This window comes from Stigmatopora nigra, chromosome 18 (genome assembly GCF_051989575.1).
Source record: "Stigmatopora nigra isolate UIUO_SnigA chromosome 18, RoL_Snig_1.1, whole genome shotgun sequence".
In the NCBI taxonomy this organism is placed as follows: Eukaryota; Metazoa; Chordata; class Actinopteri; order Syngnathiformes; family Syngnathidae; genus Stigmatopora; species Stigmatopora nigra.
In genome coordinates this window covers 9,389,022-9,406,539 of record NC_135525.1, presented here as the reverse complement: position 1 = coordinate 9,406,539, position 17,518 = coordinate 9,389,022, and the positions used below count along the sequence as shown (strand labels likewise).

At 42.0% G+C, this 17,518-nt stretch overlaps 4 protein-coding genes across 5 annotated transcripts; 2 read left to right on the top strand and 2 right to left on the bottom strand.

Annotated features, from left to right (window-relative positions):
• Positions 1-134: 134 nt before the first annotated feature.
• eif2ak1 (eukaryotic translation initiation factor 2-alpha kinase 1) lies at positions 135-5,234 on the bottom strand. Of its 2 annotated transcripts, none has more exons than XM_077739726.1 (15): positions 4,592-5,234; positions 3,668-3,835; positions 3,441-3,577; positions 3,312-3,355; positions 3,109-3,208; positions 2,960-3,040; positions 2,798-2,888; positions 2,687-2,735; positions 2,255-2,612; positions 1,448-1,556; positions 1,219-1,325; positions 1,029-1,143; positions 884-963; positions 569-802; positions 135-484 (listed from the first exon to the last, which is right to left on the bottom strand). In XM_077739726.1, exons 1-15 carry the CDS (start codon positions 4,767-4,769, stop codon positions 335-337), a joined length of 2,001 nt encoding a protein of 666 aa, XP_077595852.1. In that variant the 5' UTR covers positions 4,770-5,234; the 3' UTR covers positions 135-334. The 2 variants fall into 2 exon arrangements, with proteins under 2 accessions (XP_077595852.1, XP_077595854.1); XM_077739728.1 differs by lacking the exon at positions 4,592-5,234 and adding an exon at positions 3,990-4,502.
• Positions 4,953-9,160, top strand: pms2 (PMS1 homolog 2, mismatch repair system component). The gene is made up of 15 exons (XM_077739730.1): positions 4,953-5,540; positions 5,613-5,752; positions 5,811-5,897; positions 5,974-6,076; positions 6,149-6,332; positions 6,418-6,585; positions 6,655-6,752; positions 6,813-6,912; positions 6,982-7,066; positions 7,133-7,285; positions 7,354-8,104; positions 8,175-8,342; positions 8,419-8,519; positions 8,591-8,760; positions 8,830-9,160. The coding sequence occupies exons 1-15, from the start codon at positions 5,488-5,490 to the stop codon at positions 8,983-8,985; spliced, it is 2,517 nt and encodes an 838-aa protein (XP_077595856.1). The 5' UTR covers positions 4,953-5,487; the 3' UTR covers positions 8,986-9,160.
• A 385-nt stretch (positions 9,161-9,545) lies between these two features.
• On the top strand, positions 9,546-13,159 carry rsph10b (radial spoke head 10 homolog B). Its single transcript, XM_077739668.1, has 17 exons — positions 9,546-9,793; positions 9,873-9,948; positions 10,028-10,096; positions 10,157-10,324; positions 10,416-10,501; positions 10,574-10,694; positions 10,816-10,995; positions 11,115-11,217; positions 11,311-11,405; positions 11,487-11,676; positions 11,789-11,933; positions 12,012-12,091; positions 12,168-12,316; positions 12,410-12,514; positions 12,578-12,637; positions 12,722-12,767; positions 12,877-13,159. Exons 1-17 carry the CDS (start codon positions 9,681-9,683, stop codon positions 12,996-12,998), a joined length of 1,908 nt encoding a protein of 635 aa, XP_077595794.1. The 5' UTR covers positions 9,546-9,680; the 3' UTR covers positions 12,999-13,159.
• Positions 13,094-17,435, bottom strand: dlgap5 (discs, large (Drosophila) homolog-associated protein 5). The gene is made up of 16 exons (XM_077739667.1): positions 17,271-17,435; positions 16,352-16,599; positions 16,092-16,270; positions 15,931-16,002; positions 15,821-15,860; positions 15,618-15,701; positions 15,442-15,522; positions 15,295-15,357; positions 14,937-15,225; positions 14,760-14,848; positions 14,451-14,611; positions 14,289-14,390; positions 13,966-14,203; positions 13,567-13,851; positions 13,413-13,465; positions 13,094-13,308 (listed from the first exon to the last, which is right to left on the bottom strand). The coding sequence occupies exons 2-16, from the start codon at positions 16,581-16,583 to the stop codon at positions 13,201-13,203; spliced, it is 2,076 nt and encodes a 691-aa protein (XP_077595793.1). The 5' UTR covers positions 16,584-16,599; positions 17,271-17,435; the 3' UTR covers positions 13,094-13,200.
• Positions 17,436-17,518: the final 83 nt, after the last annotated feature.

The following is a 17,518-nucleotide window of genomic DNA, read 5'->3' as shown; positions in this document are numbered from 1 at the left end:
TTACATTCCTTTCTATAATTTCTTAACCCCTTTTTAATATTTACAATATTAGACTGCATTATTGTTGGATTTGAGCATCTATAAACAATCTTACTGAAAGAAATATACAGCAAAATGAAGTCAAATGCACAAAATTAGATTAGCAGATATACTTTTACTTTAAAAAACGGTTTACATTTGTTTGGGCTTACGACATCCTGACAAAAAAAAAACGCACAATAAATAGTCAACTGGATAATGACAACCTATTTCGAAAGGACTCCACTACATTGATAAATAAATAACCTACATACAAGTCAGAATTGAGTCACTCCAACCTGCGGTGTACACTTGGCTAAAGCGAACCACTAAGGGGTTCTGTACTTTCCCAACCCGGACAACTTTGAAAAGTGGTCCGTGAACTTTGTAGCCGCTGTATTTGTTTTCGCAGATGAAGAATTTCTTCTTCTTGTTCTTCAACCTTTTTCTGCAAACCATAGATGACCTAAGGAGAGAAATAATACAGTAAACAACATCATTTAAATGCAGGTCAACCTATTAGCACCCTTTTCTCTGCATCCACACATACCACATCTTTATTGCAGAAGAGTTCACTCTGCAGAAGCTCACTGGCGCTGGGCCGTACACTGGGCTCCATGCTAGTCAACTTCAAGATGTAAGTGGCGAGGACGGGCCAGCTGTCGCTGAAGGATTTGGCAATTTTTCCCTCTCTAAGGTCACTCAGCGTCCGCACTCGCTCCATTTCTGTTCCGAAAGGCTGGAAAAGTTCAAGAGCAAGCACCCCAATGCTGTACATGTCGGACTAGAAACGAGGAAAAGAAAAAAAAGCAATGATTAGTATAAAAAATTTAAAAAAATCCCATTCAGATTGCTTGCACAGTACCTTTGAATCATAATGTGAGCTCCTTAGTTGTTCTGGTGAAGCGTACACAAATGTACCAACGCCTGTAGTGTGTGAGGAATCTAAAAGTCAAAGTAAAACATAACATTAAAGATAGAAAACATCCTTGCTGGTGTTAAAATGTTACCGTCAATGGGGGACAAGTTGTTCCCGTGACTATCTAGTATGAGACCACTGCAGGCCAAACCAAAGTCGCCAATACGAACATGACAGTCGTGACCGTTGAGGAAAATGTTTCTTGGCTGTGAAGAAATAAAAAACACACTCAAAGTTAAGCGCTATTTTTTCAGTGTACAAATTCCATGAAATGACATTACCTTAAGGTCTCTGTGAATAATTCCTCGGGAGTGAATATACTCAACCCCTTCAAGTATCTTTCTTAGTAGACTAAAGGCATGCTCAGTGTTCACACATCCATAAGGGCCTATGGGGGAAAAAAAAAAAAAAAAAAAAAAGAGTAATTTAATTATGTTATAAAAATGGAAGATGTTATAAAAATGGAAGGCATATTATATTCAAAGTATGTAATTAATGCCAGGTTAATACATGTTGGGGATTGCTTCTCCTTGGGTTTGGAATTCCTTTCGGTCATCCAGTCTTTGAGGGACCGTTCGCATAACTGCATCTGGATGTAGAGCATCAAGTGGAGCTGAACCTGTGCCAAAGTAGTTTCAAAATAAAATGTAAAAAAATAATAATAATAAACAGGAACAAAGCAAATCAAGTCAAAGGTGGCTTATAACTACAGAGCAGGCGATAAAAAATATCCATGTGACTGTAAAAGTCTGCTCAGATCTAAAGGCAGCTGTCAGGGGTGTACAAGTTAATTAGATCAAGGCAGTAAGGCGACACAAGACCATTGAAGGGTTTAGCAACAAAATCCGTTTAAGATGGACTCGCAATTGTTCAGGCTCGCCACTGGAACTTTACGCAACTGCATTTTCGAACCTTTTAGAATTAAAAATGAAGATGGCAAGGCCTACTGTGAAGAAAGAGTAGAAGTTAATCTTCGCTATCTTACAAATAGCCTGGAAAATAAATGGCTTAGATGGATGAGCTAAAATCAATGGACGAAAAAAACTAAATATAGTAGACAAGTGCGTGATAAGACTCTCCCAACGTTGGCTAAGATCCAGGCTAAACTTGGCGATTGCGTGACATGATAAGCTTGTGTTTAGTCAATTAAATTTACAGTACTGACTTGAGATGAGAGTTTAATTGTTTTTTTTTTCTGTGACCCACAAACTTGTAGGTCAAATCATATGCCTTGTCAAACATATGTACACAAAAAAAGTTTTTGTTTGTTTTTGGGTTGATGATTTATCGTGACGGTGAAGCTTTTTTAGCACCTACCTCTTTGGAGGGCCTTGCTTTGTGTTCAATACTACTGTACTGCTCACACTTGTTTTCCACAGAAGACTCATTGTTGTTATTGAGCTCGACGCTGTCCTCGCTGGACTCCTCCCGCCTCGAAGACTCCCAACCCACAGCAGGACAATTGGCCGTTTGGACGGACCCCCTCTGCCCCAAAAACACGCAGGGGACGTAGTTCTCTGGGATTCGTCGCATCATTTTCGGACACACTCCCTGAGCCATTTCTTGCAGGGGTTTGGCACGTGCGTCGCCGCTCTGAGCGGCCGATTGCGGTTGGCTAAGGCTTTGGAAAACGACTGAGAAACTTGAGCTACTGTCGTCGGGGTCCTCATCCGATCTGCGGAAAAAAAAGAACAGTTAACATTAGAGTCTGGGATTCCTCGCAAACTGAGATGAAGAGAGTCGTATTACACGTCTTCGTGTGCAGGTGAAGCCAGTGAGGGGAAGAGGGAGTCGGTAACTGCGAGGAGACATTTTTTGTTAAGGCGATGACGACATAAACATTTGCGGGAATGTGTTTACATGTGGGCTGAACGTGCTCCATCCATGCAGTGTGATACCCGACGACATTGACGTGCTGCAGGCTGGACAGCACTTTCACTTCTCTCAGGACCTGTTTCATAAGCATTGACGGGATGGACGCAGTTAGGAGCTAAAATGGAGATAGCCACGCCAACCACTTACCCGCATGCAGTCATTCTTGGAGACTTTTCGAATGAGAATTTTTTTCACGGCGTAGCGCTGTCCGTCTAGTTTGTTCACCACCTGCGTATCACAGTGGAGCATATATTTGGTGATTTGTTAGAGTGAAAATAGAGTGATAAAGAATCTACCTTATAAACATTTCCATAAGATCCTTTGCCAATTTTTCCAATTTCTTCAAATTCGCTGAGGTAACGTGAAGTCTGTGCCTGAAAGAGACCTTCTTTCAGCCTATGGAGGGGAAAAAGAGCAATTTAGAATTTCTCGGGCAATCCTGAATTACATTCCATTGACGGTGGTAGACTCAACATATTTTGATATGCTATAATTTTACCTTAAAGCTGAATTGTGCTTATTCATGCCAAGCTGCTGCTGTTCCTGCAGTTGAGCAAAGAACAAAAACAATATTCAAACCATTACAAAAAATATATATTGATATTTGGAGCACTTTTTGTTATGTTACCTGTGGATACAGAGACGAGCTAGCATTATGTAGCAACTCAGTAAAGGCCCGGTTGTGTTGGAGTCTGACGGTGCTGAACTCGTCACTAATGGCCAGTGGGGAGAGAAGATTCATCGCAGCTAAGCGTTGGCCAATAACTACAATTCAAAAAAAGTTAACAGGGAAAAAAATCAGTAGGGGTGTAAAGTATATTGTATATCAAGGCAACATTGCAGTCGAGTCGGTACCTTTAAATAGCATTCGAGAGCGTGCTGGGTTACTCTCATAAACAAAGCAGAGATGCTCCAGTAGAGATCCCAGGAGGAGGTGGTTGGGGATAGCCGAGGCAAACTCTTGAACCGACGGGTAGCGCCCACCTGCCATGAGAACTTCATGGTGGTTGTCACTGTCGGAAGCTGGAGATGCAGGGAAACATCATGTCATTAATTCTATTTAATATAATACACAAGACTGAACAACTACAAGTTGGGATAAGCAAAAGTGGTGGCACACGCTCAATTTGACACTACACGGTGAACAGACATTCTCAAATAGCTAAAATGTTCTTACCTTCTTCAATGACTTTGGCTATAATTTCAACAATACTTATTTCTTTTCGTTCCATGCTTCCACAACAACACCCAGATAGAATCCTGTTCAATTTTAGGGCAAAAAAAAACGCTCATCTACTTGATACATAAGGGGGGCGTACTCTAGCTATGCTTATCTTGAGGGGCCAGGGGCCAAGAGACCTCCACCTCAATGAACAAATAGAAGAAGCATGATATGAGATAATACTGTAGCATAATTATTTTGAAGGTCTGTCTTTAAATAATGCTCCATACTTTTCATCCTAAACCTAAACAAGCTTTTCTGGCACTGAGAAAAGGTAAACAAGTCTCCTAAATACAGCTAGCTAGTTCACATAGTATTATGTCACAAGGGCATAAAACCCCAATTCTTCTGAAGTGGAGCTACCTAAACACTACTCAAGTAGAGAAATAACAGTATTTTAATTTTTCAATTTTCACCTGTTGTTGTTTTGCTTTATACTTGTAAGAAATAATAGAATTTCCCAAAGACCTCAGACTAACACGAAGCTAATAAATAGTCACCTGGTCCCAAGTTGAATGGTTACATCAGACAAACTATTAAGAAGTAAAGCTGCTTACTGTCAAAGTGCACTTCATCGTCCTCTTCGGTAGCAAGACTTGGAAGGGTGCCTTCGTGATGACCAACGGCTTTAAGCAGACAGCCTCGTGGAACTAGAATATTATTATTACTGCTACTGCTAGAACATTCATCAGATAACAATAGTCTGTTGGCAGACGCTAACCCGTACATGTTCATTCGCCACAACAAATCAAGTAAAACCTGAATTTAGGTGCGCGAAGGCTCTCAACATTTGTCTAATTCGAAAAACAAACTTGGTTACTTATTTCGCAAGCCATACACATAAAATATTCTCACGAGTTGCAAACCTCAGTGTCAGCCATCTTTGAACAGCTATTTGCCTAGTGACCGTCTTCTAAAACCACACGTTTTTGAAAAGTATTATTAATAGGCTTTTCAAGCAGAGAACGTTTAACATGTACATTTGTTTTTTTCTATAATAAAAAATATATTGCCAAGCATGACGAAACTAAAATGTTACGCAGACTTGTAATGCGCCCTCTAGCGAGAATAAACGAGTACTGCATTCAATGATGAAACATTTAACCGCTGGTTGTAAATTTCCAGGGTGCTTTTTAAAACAGAATTCTATTTTTGGGTAAAATGCAACTAAATTAAACATTCATTAATATTCACGTTCATTCGTTGCTCGAGGTTTGTTTTCTCTACAATCTAGTGAAGTTTTATTTCTATTAACTTGCGCATTATTTTACGCAGCAGTGACTCTTTGAAACGATCTAACTGTGCGGCATGGTTTGAGAGCTCATCTATGTTTACAATTTCAAGGCTAACTTTAGCTCCTCTTTGAACCCTGAGATAAACAATGCCAAAACAATTTCGCCTTTTTTGTTTCCTATTTTAGATTCAAACCATTTTATATTTGGCATTTAAACCTATGGATGAAATCGATGCTAATTCCGCGAGTGTTTTGGAGATGACTGACACTTGGTATGTTGACTTATGATTTTAAATAAGAGGAATATTAATTGCCCATAACTCATGTTTTATTTTATTTTTTAGTTCTGAACCTGCTGGGTTCATCAAGGCCATCGACAAACACTCAGTACATCAAATTTGCTCAGGACAGGTGGTGCTTACCTTGGCAACTGCAGTGAAAGAACTGGTAGAAAACAGTCTTGATGCTGGGGCCACCAACATAGGTGAGGAAAAGATCAAAATAAAAAAAGTTAGTATATTTCATGCAACTTCATGTTCTAGACGTCAAGCTGAAGGAACACGGAATAGACCTGGTGGAGGTTTCCGATAACGGAAAAGGCGTGGAGGAGGCCAACTTCGAAGGCTTGAGTACGTTCCTCTAGAGTGGATTTGTCCATTCTACTTGATAAGATGTCTCAAAAGGATCTCATCGTCCATCCCGCAGCGTTGAAACATCACACTTCCAAGTTGAGGGACTTCACCGATCTCCTCCACGTTGAGACGTTTGGCTTCAGAGGCGAAGCGCTCAGCTCTTTGTGTGCTCTGAGGTGAATAGCAACAAATTTACCATCTCCTTTCATCAAGATTTTGTTCTCAAGGCCGTCATATTGTCATACCAGCGACCTGAGCGTGGTGACATGCCACCAGTCCTGCTCGGTGGGGACCAAGCTGGTATTTGACCACAGGGGCCACTTGGTGGAGCGGCAACCTCAGCCGAGGCAACAAGGCACCACGGTCAGCCTGCAGCAGCTCTTCTTGACGCTTCCTGTCAGACATAAGGAATTCCAGCGGAATATTAAAAAGGCCAGTTGAGAATGTTCTCCCTGTAACCCAGTTTTAAAAAAAATAAAATAATCACTGTTGTTTAATTTACCATTCATCTTGTCAGGAGTTCACCAAAATGGTCCACATTTTACAGTCCTACTGCCTCATCGCCACGGGAGTACGCATCACCTGCTCCAACCAAAATGGGCAATGCAAGCGGACAACCGTCCTCAGTACGAGTGGCAGCCAGAATATTCGAGACAACATAGCAGCCATATTTGGATCTAAACAGGTAGGGAAAGAATTTATATTAATAACTCATTTTTTCTGCAGATTTCAACAAATATGTTTGTTTTTGTAGCTACAGAACCTTATAGCCTTTCAGCATGTACCTCCCGATGAGAAGATCTTGGAAGAATATGGACTGGTGAAGGCTGAACCCCCGGAAAAACTCTTTAGGTGAGTCTTGTGGTGGTATCTTGCGTTTTTCTGTATTGGATAAACAAAAATTTGATGCAGCATTTCAGGTTTTGTGTCACAAGCGGAACACGGCGTGGGAAGAAGTGCCACGGATAGGCAATTCTTTTTTATTAATAAGCGACCGTGTGATCCCCAAAAGGTGTGTGGACTTTAATTTTCAGGGATAGCAGAAGTGGTGTGAAATGTTGGTTGTTTATGACTTTTGCAGGTAGCCAAACTTGTAAATGGGGTCTATCATATGTACAATAGACATCAGTATCCGTTTGTTGCCTTGCACATAGAAGTCGCCTCAGGTAAGAAAAGTGGAAATGAAGAAAGGCTTTGACAATATCTTTACACGTTTAAAATATTTTTTTCAGAGTGCGTGGACGTCAATGTTACCCCAGACAAGCGTCAGGTTTTCCTTCAAGAAGAGAAACTATTACTAGCCATCCTCAAGTCTTGTCTCATTCACATGTTTGAAGGTGGCGTCAATAAAATCAGGCTAAATCATAGTCTCATCCCCAGCAATGGTAAAAATGACATTTGATTTGTGAATCTGGGAAAAACTAGCATTGACAACTTCTCCTTAATTTTCTAGTGCCTGCATCTAAACAAGCTGAGGAGAACGTGCTAGAAACGTCAGCTAATGCAGAACCTCTGCCAGAGAAAACAAAGTCATTCCTGAATCTAGCTGGTCTAAAAGCAGCCTTTTCAAATCACAACTTCAATTCTAGTGTCAAATCCAATACATCAAAACTCACCAATAATGACCGGGCGCAGCAAACCCTCACGTCTTTCTTCACAAACACTGGGAAAAAAGCCACCACTCCTCCAGGCGTAAAATCTTCCAAGGCAGGTTCCTCAGTTGGGAAGTCAATACTCGGCGGGTTCAGGTTCAGCTGCAAAACCAACATAACATCCAGTTGTGACACCAGTTTACCGGCAAACATTCACAATTATCAAGCATACTCACCTTCTATGGACGGAGAAGAAACCAGCATAAAAACAGAAGACGGGACGCAGCCAGAAACCAAATTCCCGGAAGAGCTCCGGAAATCCACCTGGCAAAATCAACCAAATGCAGATGGTGAACATGGTTCCGTGAGTCCAGATCTGAAAAGAGCCAGGAAGGAGGACCTTACCTGTGTTCTGGATGCTCCAGTGAGTGTAAAAAAGAAGATAGTGCCGCTCAAATTCTGCTTAAAAGAACTGATTGGAAAGATTAGGAGGTTAGAAACGCAAAAGGAGAAGCAAAAAGACAGCGAGGAGCTTCAGTACCGACGTTTTAGGGCCAAAATTAATCCGGGAGAAAGCCAGTGTGCAGAAGAGGAGCTTAAGAAAGAAATCAGGTAGAGTTTTTATTGACTAACGCAATGTCTCTTGAATGACAGTAAAAAAAAGTCTAATTTCTTTCAACAGCAAAGACATGTTCAAAGAGATGGAGATTCTGGGCCAGTTTAATCTGGGTTTCATTATCACCAAAGTCAATTCTGATCTGTTCATAATCGACCAGCATGCCACCGATGAGAAATATAACTTTGAAATGTTGCAGCAAAACAGAGTTCTCCAAGGGCAGAAACTTATCATGTAAGTTCATCTTAAATTCATCACTTATTGGATGTGTAGGCCTTTTATTTTTCAACTATCATGCATCATTTTTCAGCCCTCAGAAACTTCACCTGACAGCAGTCAATGAGAATACACTCATGGAAAACATGGACATCTTCCGGAAAAATGGCTTTGAATTTCAAGTGGATGAGGACGGTAAGTTAAAAAGGGGCTTTTTTGTTAGGATTTATGGAAAGTCAATAAAAATTGCCATCCATTGATTGCAGCTCAAGTGATGGAAAGGGTCAAACTGGTATCGTTGCCCACAAGTAAGAACTGGACTTTTGGTCCGGCGGATATCGAGGAGCTGATATTCATGCTGAGCGACAGCCCCGGAGTCATGTGTCGGCCGTCACGTGTTCGCCAAATGTTCGCCTCGAGAGCTTGTCGAAAATCTGTGAGTTGGTATTTTGGCCTCTCTCAATTGATGGGAAGACCCTCATTTGTATATTTGTTTCCCTCCTAGGTGATGATTGGAACTGCTTTGAATAGAAGCGAGATGAAGAAGCTAGTGGTTCACATGGGTGAGATTGAGCAGCCGTGGAACTGTCCTCATGGGAGACCTACGATGAGACATTTGATCAACCTGGACATGGTCTCGCAAGGCTGTGCAAAGAGCTGAAGCTGATGCAACAATTTAAATAATCTTTAATTGTAATTTGATGCTCAGTCTATTTTTTTACGTTGCCATTTTTCAATAGGTCCCTCTAGAAGTTTGTTAAATCAATTGAACTACACTGAAGTTCATATGCAAACTATTTTTGTGATGTAAATAAAGAACATGTACTTAAATTAAATTGGTGCTTCCTCATTTAACATAATTGTCCATAATACTAAATGTTTTTTTCATTTATACCAGATTTCCGAGTATACTGGGATAATTCTGTGATTTTTTTTTGTTTAACCCAAATGTCAAATTGAATTAAATGTCAGTGTTAAGTTTTAATCTAGTAGTATATATTTACAAAAGTACAAATCCTAGGGCTTGTTGTATTGCAATACTTTGACCCATTCGGTTGGAGTGACAAAATAGAACTACTTTTGCAGTAGCCTTACATGACTGATGATATCAGAAGTGTTGTTCTTTTTTGGGTTTTATGGCGGTTCCATCTCCTTTTACTGTAGGTCCCTTTAAAAAAAAAAACAAAGACAGTACTTTAGTTGCCATGGAGACCATTTGTTTTCTTCCTGGTTTACAGACAGAGTACACAAAACTTACTTTTTGACAAAAGTTGATCAAATACATTTTTATATATATAAAATCATGAATTGCTAGTCTGTTAATTTATCACTCTTTATAAATAAAACAATTTGGAGATGCTACAAGGCAATTTAGCACGATTTTCTAAACTCTCTCCGCAGGACTCGGAGGGGCAGCAAGACGATGGTTTGCAAGACGTCCCTTTAATCTATGTTTTAACCTATCAGAAGTAAATTTAAAAAATCGTGGATTTGATTCATTTATAGTCAATGTTTTTGCAATACGGGGACATGGTGTCTTTTGGACAGATATGATGGGGACACCAGAGAAGGAGTGTTCCATGGGAGAGGAACTGCCAAGTTTAAAGGAGGCCATTCTTACACGGTACTAGTATTTAAAAAAAGAAAATTCATCTTTCTCATTCAATATTTTCTTGTCAAAATCAACCAAGTTCTTTTTAAAGGGGACCTTTTCCATGGGAGTTATGCACGGACAAGGTGTCTTTACGTGGGCCGACAAGGTGACATACGAGGTAGGACAGGCCAGTAATTGAAAGAATAGGAAAGAAATTTAAGAACAGAAATGCTCCCAGGGCGAGTTTGTGCGCAACATGCCGATGGGCCAAGGGAAGTACGCTTGGCCAGACGGCAGCACTTATGAAGGGGACGTCTGGAACGGAATCAGGCACGGCCATGGAGTTTATAAAAACGGCAAAGTGATGTACAAGGGGCAATGGAATCAGAGCAAAAGACATGGAAAGGTAAGAGTGGAATTCTTAAAGATGCCATTTGGATCAAAGAGGTTGTGGTTCAAATGGAACTCTGTTTTTGTGGTCCATTACTCTTTTCTAGGGTACTGTGTACTATAACCAAGAAGAGACATCTTGGTACAAAGGCAACTGGGTGATGAACGAAAGAGTGGGATGGGGAGTGAGATGGTGAGGTTTGGTTAAGTCTTCTTGGCGTGTGAACACGGGCTGAGGAAATTCTCCAAACTCTGGTCATCACAGCTACCCTTCTGGAAACATTCATTTTGGTGAGTGGAAGGCGAACCTGAGAAATGGAGAGGGCACCATGAGATGGCTGAATCTGGGACAGCTCTATGTTGGGAACTGGCATGATGGAGTTCAGGTACAGTCTGATCATTTGGATCCTTTTCTACACATCAAGTCAAATTTTTGACATGCGGGTAGATGGTCATAAGCCACAAGTGCACGGTACATATTCCAATTGAAAATGTCCTCTCTGGCAGCAAGGCCAGGGCACCCACGTGTGGCTCATGAAGCGAACAGAGCCCGGAGCGGAATTCCGTCCCAGCAATCAGTACACAGGGGATTTTTTCCAAGGTAACAGGCATGGACCAGGAATCTTTTACTATGCTGGTGGGGCCGTTTATGAAGGAGGATGGCAGAACAATAAGAAACATGGCAAGGTGAATTCAATATGGTTTTCATATCTTGTACATACAGGGTTTATCGAGCCAGTTAGTTCAATAGCTATTTGTCAATGTTGGCTCACTTATTTAAAGTGACCGTTTGTATTTATCTTTAGGGAAAAGTTACCCTCAAGGATGGCTATGTTTTTGAAGGACAATTCCTAAATGACAAGATGGTGTCTCCCTTTGTGAATGCAAACCAAGCTCCTGTTCTACATGGTAAGCCACCTTTGCTTAATATTTCAACTCAATCCTAGTTAAAATGGATTGAAGGATGAGTTCTATTTTTTTGGTGTATATTCCTCTTATCAGGTATGGGAGAATCCCTAGGACCAGACATGACAGTCAACATAGACAGCCTCTTGGAGAAATTCCCAGAGAAAAGCCGACACATTGAGCACAAACAAGTCTGTTCCCATTTGGCAACCATGCCATTGCATTGTGATCTAATTGTGATTTCTTTCCTGTGTTGCCATTCGGCGGGTCAGGTCAGGTATTTACTGCTGAGGTACAAGACGGAGTTGCGATCCATCTATCGTTTCTACTGCCGACTGGGCAACCCTCAAATTCCGGGGGGCGCTTTCCTGCTGTCCCGCATGCAGCTATGGCGCTTATTCAAAGACTGTTACATCCACCATCGCTGTGCCAGCATAGCGCAGCTCGACATTTACATTCGAGGTGAGTGGAACTTGGAGAGAAAGACCCCCAAAGTCAATGAGGGCGGCTTTGCCTCTCCTGTTCAACCTAAATTGGACCTTAATGGAATTTCTTTTGCTTTATTTGGCGTCAGATACTCCAGATCCAGCAGAGGTTCACTCCCCGTTCACTCCTATAATGCTTAGTCGCTTCCTTAGCTGCCTTGTGATCGTGGCCTACCACATCTACCACAAGGACTCGAAGGAAGAAATGCCCTCCATTGGAAACAAGCTCACAGTGTAGAAAATTCTCTAAGTTTGGTAAAGGCCTGACCAAAATGGAATAAATATGCAGTGAGATTTATTCTTTTGTTCTAGTACGCCTAAATACATCCTGGCCGATTGCTTCTCCAAATTGCTGCTCGAGGACATTTTTCCTAACGCCAAGAACGTCAAAGGTAGAAACAATTCAAGACAGAATGTATGGATTATTTCATATATTTGTGGGTTTGTTTGGGGCTGGGGGGGATCCAGGGTTCCTTTTTAAACCACCAGAGCGGACAATTGTGGCTGTGGACTTCCTAACAAAATGCTGGAAGGTTTATCAGGCCTACTCCAAAGTCAACAAACCCCCCAGGGATGACAGCACCATGACTAACCGCCACATATTGTGGATATTTCAGGTAAAAGTGTTGATAATGTGAACTTCTCTCTACTAACCTTTGGTTCCAAAAACAGCAAAAACCTTATGAATGTATTCTTGCTGGTCTCATTAGGATCTCAAACTTTACGATAGCGATTTGACCATCTCCAGGGTGATAGAGATCATCTCTGCAGAGACCCTCGATCCTAGCAATATGTCCGCTTGCATGGAAATAGAGGTACAGTAAAAATAATATTAAATTAATTCAACATAATTCATTTTGCCCTTTCTCTTCCTCCAGATTGTATTTCTGGAGTTCTACGAAGTACTTCTTGGTTGTGGGGAGGTCAAGTGTCAGCAGGTTAGGCAAACACACTTCAAAAATTCATCTGGGAGTTCCTATCTAGTATCAAATATAATAAGTGAGACTAAATTTTTTCTACAGATGACCGGTCCTTACCCCAAGATTGGACCGTCTCGATCCTCATCAGGTTAGTATTAAAAGATACTCACAAAATATACAAACTATGGGTTTTACAAATAAAGCAGTATTTACTCACCAGGCACTACTTTAAAAAGTAACGTTGTCTGTATTTGCAGCACTAGCTCGTCAATGGCAACAAACGCTGGCCCAAGACCGTGAACTGGATGCATGGAGTCACAAAATCCATCACTTCTTCAACCGGATCTTCTTCCCGGCTGTTGACCTTAACTTACTGTAAAGGAAGGGGAAAAAAAGCAACAAGTTTGTGGCACTAGAGAGCACTCTCATTACATTCGCATCTCCGCAGCATTCCATCAAGAAAACGGGATAGCATAAGATCTTCCAACTTTATTTGCAACAATATCTTTATGCTTCCAAATAAAACTTAAGCAAAGTCGTCTTCCTTTACAAACAGATTATTAAAAGACCTGTGATTAACATCACAACGGTGGAGTAAAGTACATGAGGTCCGTCGGGCATACGGATGGTCGGATTCTGTCTTTAGGGTTTGGAGTGAAGAGAAGCATTGATGCCTCTGCGTTCTGGCCCTGGAAAAAAATTGGCCAGAGTGGTACAAATATTAACATTAATCAAAGTCTTGTAGATTTTCATCAATTACTATATATATATATAAAATTTGAAGTGTTTAAACCTGTAGTGGCTGAAGAGTTAATGGGAAAGGTGCCGTTATGACAGAGGGCAAAACTGGAGAAAAACAAACAAACACCCATTTACACCAAATCGAGATTTATAGTGCAGTTATTCCAAAAGAATGCACCGCAGAATATTAAAATGTGTCATCATACCTTCGTCCCGGGATATCATAGATGGAGTGGGGGCTTTTTCCAACCGTGTGCTGTCTGAAGTATTTTCTAGTTGGGGGGGCCGAGGTGTGGCGGGCAAGGTCGCCGGCGAACACCGGAGGCTTCGGGTGAAGACGCGGGCGAGCGGCGTGAGACCGCTTTCGGGCTGACTCGGCGTCCCCAAAGCGAGTGAGCGGCGAGTGACTCTTCTCGGGGTGGGAGTGGACACGAGAGGGGAGGAAAGTGGAAGCGCTGCGGCGCTCAGGCGGCTGGATCTTCGCACACAAACTGCGGGTCAATAGGAAAATTTGTTACTTCAAAAGTGGAAGGTGAAAAATATGTAAAAAAAAAATCCAGAATCTTAATTTCATGAGAAATCAAAACGCCAACTAGATTTCGTACCTGGTGTCTTGACAGGGCTCTCCACACAAAAGAAACCTCCATCAAAGACCACAGTGTCAGGCAGACTTTGCCGGGCTCGAACGGCCGGGCTCTGCTCGGCGATTTGGTCACCTGCTGCCGATTTTGTCGCTGCGGCTGCTGCTGCCTTTCGGGCTCTCATGGCCGCTTTCACCTCAGCCAGGCGAGACTTTGCCGCCGCTTTACTCACCACTGGCTTGGCCGTTGCCACGACAGGCTTCTGCCATCACCACCATGAAAAAAGGACAATATTTAAGACAATGCCGAAATGGCCCCCCCATTTCAAAAGGTATCGTGTCAGTCACCTTGACCGTTTTCCTCTGCCTCGGTGACGGTCTGCGTTCCTCCGCCCAACTTCGTGCTTCTGCTGCTTTAAGGGACTCAAACTTGTTGATTACATCTTCCACCTGAAAACAGCAATGGGTCATATCTCTGCTTGGGCGTTAATATTGGTGTGTAATATTCACCTGGAAGTAAACCATATCCCAAAAACCCTGCAGGTCGCTGCAGGTGGTCATCTTCTCCCCTCGTTGCAGCTCGCAGTCGTCCACCAGGCCTCTAAATTGGTTGAAACGCTCTTTCATGAGCAGCCTGGCTTGCCCCACCGTGGTACGAATGCGACCTCTCACTGATGCAAACGCAAAAAATATGAAAAAATAAGAAATGATGATTTAGGCCATTTCAGGTGATTCATCAACAGTGAAAATTGTTGATTTATTAGTAATGTATTAGTCTGCAATTAATGGTGGCGTGACAGAATTGTTCTTATGACTCACTTTCCTCAGGAATGGACTCATCATCCACTTTGGTATCCCACTGCACGCAAAGTGCAGTCAGTCTGTCCGTCTCGTTGGCCATCTCCGCCCTAGATGTCATAAAGAACAATATAGAAGTGCTACTTTGCTCCAAAAAAAGTGAGACTGAAAGAAACAAAGTTTTTTTTTTTTTTATACCTAAAGTATGGAACATCGTGCTTTGATTCAGTGGGGCTGCTCGGACTAGGAGGAGCCACCCGAGGAGGGGATTTCAGAGGAGAAGATCCACTTGGCCTGGCAGCTTCTTTGGCGGTGGGAGGGGGACCCACGGGGGCGGACGTGAAAACGGGCGAGGTAAACCTCGGGGTAAGAAATCGATCGGCAGAGCGAGGGGTGAGAGGTGCGAAGGCGAAGGCTTTCAAGCCGTCGGGAGCTTTAAACACAAAGTTGTCGGGGGCGAACGAGGTGGGCTCCACGACGTCTTCATCTGCAAAATATCCACAATTGTTTCAGAATTATTCAGTCAAATTCCAGCATACTGTAATGGTGCCCTTACTTTGATTTGTTGGGGCTGGCGGCAACTGTAAAACGACAGCTCGGCTTCTTGTGATTCTCTTATCTGAAATGGCGTGATCAAAAAGGTTGTCGAATATTTTAAAAATAAAGTATTGACGGCTAATGAGTTAACACCAAGATTTCTTACCGGGAGATTTGTCATGGTTTTTGACGGCTCCAACGGGCCTGTTAACCGATCTGCTTGACGCCCCTCGCGCTATTGGCCTCACTACGACACAAACAGGGAAAAAAGGAAAATAAAGAGGGTTAGCAGGTGCGGGGGTTCTACTAAATCAACCCCACCACGCCCTCCTTCGTAGTTACCGGCACAGACGTTGGGTTTGTTATCCACAGTGGAAGCAGCTTTGACGGATGCTCCTCTGGTTTGTCGCAGAGTCGTAGCTGGATCTGAAAAGAGGGGGAGATGTTAATTCACTGCCAGCCAGGCTTGGACATTCATTGCCAATAAATGCCAATAATTGCCAATAATTTAAAATGGCAGACATACAGATGAAAATGCACTATACCTTTTTTCGCTGATGTGTTTAAAGTCTGCAACTTAAGTGGCTGCAAAAATACAAGACAAACTTGGCCTCAGACATTTTTTTCCATATTGTCTTTTCTGCCTAAACGGTACCTTCTGAAAAGTTGGTTGCTGCTGTTTCATGGAGCGAGTGACTCGGTTGCTCTGTGGTGGAACTGTTTTAGGCTAGCATAAAAAATAAAAATAAGTAGATAAAAGAAACAGGAAAAAAAGTACAATTAAAAAAATTGCAGATTACAAAATGAAATACTTACGACATTTTTTGCCTTAGATGAAGCTCCCGAAGCTGGAGGCAAGGTAAAAACAGTGTCTTTGGGACGATACATGCCCGTCTTGAACACTTCCTTCTGTTGCTGCATTTGCTTTTCTTTTTGGAGGGCTTTTCTTTCCTTCCAGCGTGCAAGCTGCTTCAGCCTCTCCTCCACGGCCTTGCCTGCAGGTAAAAAAAATAACATGGAGCAAAAAGAAAGAATACTTTTGGGTGTTCAAAACGTTGGAAGGACAACAAACTGACTTCTGGTGGATTTTTCTTGCACGTTTTTTCGCTCATTCATCGGAGTTGCGCCTGGCGCGACCGAGGAATCGCCGAAGCAGGAGCGCTCGTGGACATCGGCCAGTGGTCTCCTGGCGTCCAAAAGCCGTTCTCGGTTCTCCTTCTGCGTCCGACTCACTCGGCGCAACATTTTGACCTTCAGCATGCTTGTGCTGCTGTCACGATGGCGCAAGTAAGAAAATCGTGATTCCATGATGATGATGATGGGCCTAAGGTGGAATAAAACAAAAGATGGGAGTAATACAGGAGTTAGGTAGTTTTTATGTTTAGTACTATGCCATTTTCACCTGTTACTCAAGGATTTGCACTTCAAAATATTGAACAGGGGTACACTCATGCTAACTAGAATCGATTTTGGATCAAAAAAGTTCACCGACAGTGACGGCGCTCGACGTTCAGTCCCTTTTGGCTGGGAAGAACCAACTTAAACATTAAACAATCAATTAAACAGTGCCTCTCCAGTATTTCCAGTCATTTGAGGAACCTGTACAGTTTTTGTACATTGTTTTACGCAAATGCATTTTAATGTAGAACTCTAGTACGTTCCATTGTCGGCACTTTCATGGTCGGCACTTTGATGGTCGGCACTTTCATGTTTTAAAAGAAAAACTCGAGTCATTAGCTCGCTAACCAGTGTTTATTCGAGTAACCAAATGTAAAAATAACAACAAACTGAATGTAATTTCGACTACTTTAATAAACTAATGGAAAATGTGTTATATTTGTTGTTCGAAAAACACGAATTCAACCGCCCGTTTAACACGAGTACCGCTCATTAACTTATTTACAGTATTTCAAGAGGCTACAAACCAGGTTGACAAAGTATTAAAAGGCGAAATATCGAAACGTTGTCAGTAGATAATGATTTCAAAAGTCTTACTTTGTGCAGAAGTCAACAAAATACAGTAGAGCGTTCAACTTGAAGCGGTAGACGGACAACAACTTCAGGCGGAAATATGTAGGGTGTTTTCATTTGAAAAGGGTTATTCGGGTTCTGATTGGCTCAACGTCTACTGATTGCAGAATTCCTATTGGCCTAATGTCTTTTAAATGCATTCCGTCTGACATGCTTCCTATTGGCTTTTTCGAAAAACTTTATTGATAAATAAAAATGGTTGCCTTTTTACT

Bases quoted from the DNA above. Each gene is read 5' to 3' on its own strand.
- eif2ak1 (XM_077739726.1), bottom strand. From the start codon at position 4,769: ATGAACATGTACGGGTTAGCGTCTGCCAACAGACTATTGTTATCTGAT. The intron at 3,836-4,591 runs GTAAGCAGCTTT...CTGCATCTCCAG, and splicing joins CGATGAAGTGCACTTTGACA to CTTCCGACAGTGACAACCAC. The intron at 803-883 runs GTACTGTGCAAG...CCTCGTTTCTAG, and splicing joins GCTCACATTATGATTCAAAG to TCCGACATGTACAGCATTGG.
- rsph10b (XM_077739668.1), top strand. From the start codon at position 9,681: ATGCTACAAGGCAATTTAGCACGATTTTCTAAACTCTCTCCGCAGGAC. The intron at 11,677-11,788 runs GTGAGTGGAACT...ATTTGGCGTCAG, and splicing joins GCTCGACATTTACATTCGAG to ATACTCCAGATCCAGCAGAG. The intron at 11,934-12,011 runs GTAGAAAATTCT...CTTTTGTTCTAG, and splicing joins ATTGGAAACAAGCTCACAGT to TACGCCTAAATACATCCTGG.
- pms2 (XM_077739730.1), top strand. From the start codon at position 5,488: ATGGATGAAATCGATGCTAATTCCGCGAGTGTTTTGGAGATGACTGAC. The intron at 6,753-6,812 runs GTGAGTCTTGTG...AATTTGATGCAG, and splicing joins CCCCCGGAAAAACTCTTTAG to CATTTCAGGTTTTGTGTCAC. The intron at 8,520-8,590 runs GTAAGTTAAAAA...CATTGATTGCAG, and splicing joins ATTTCAAGTGGATGAGGACG to CTCAAGTGATGGAAAGGGTC.
- dlgap5 (XM_077739667.1), bottom strand. From the start codon at position 16,583: ATGGAATCACGATTTTCTTACTTGCGCCATCGTGACAGCAGCACAAGC. The intron at 14,204-14,288 runs GTGACTGACACG...TGGTGATGGCAG, and splicing joins GGCAGAGGAAAACGGTCAAG to AAGCCTGTCGTGGCAACGGC. The intron at 13,466-13,566 runs GTATGATGACAC...GTTTTTCTCCAG, and splicing joins TATGATATCCCGGGACGAAG to TTTTGCCCTCTGTCATAACG.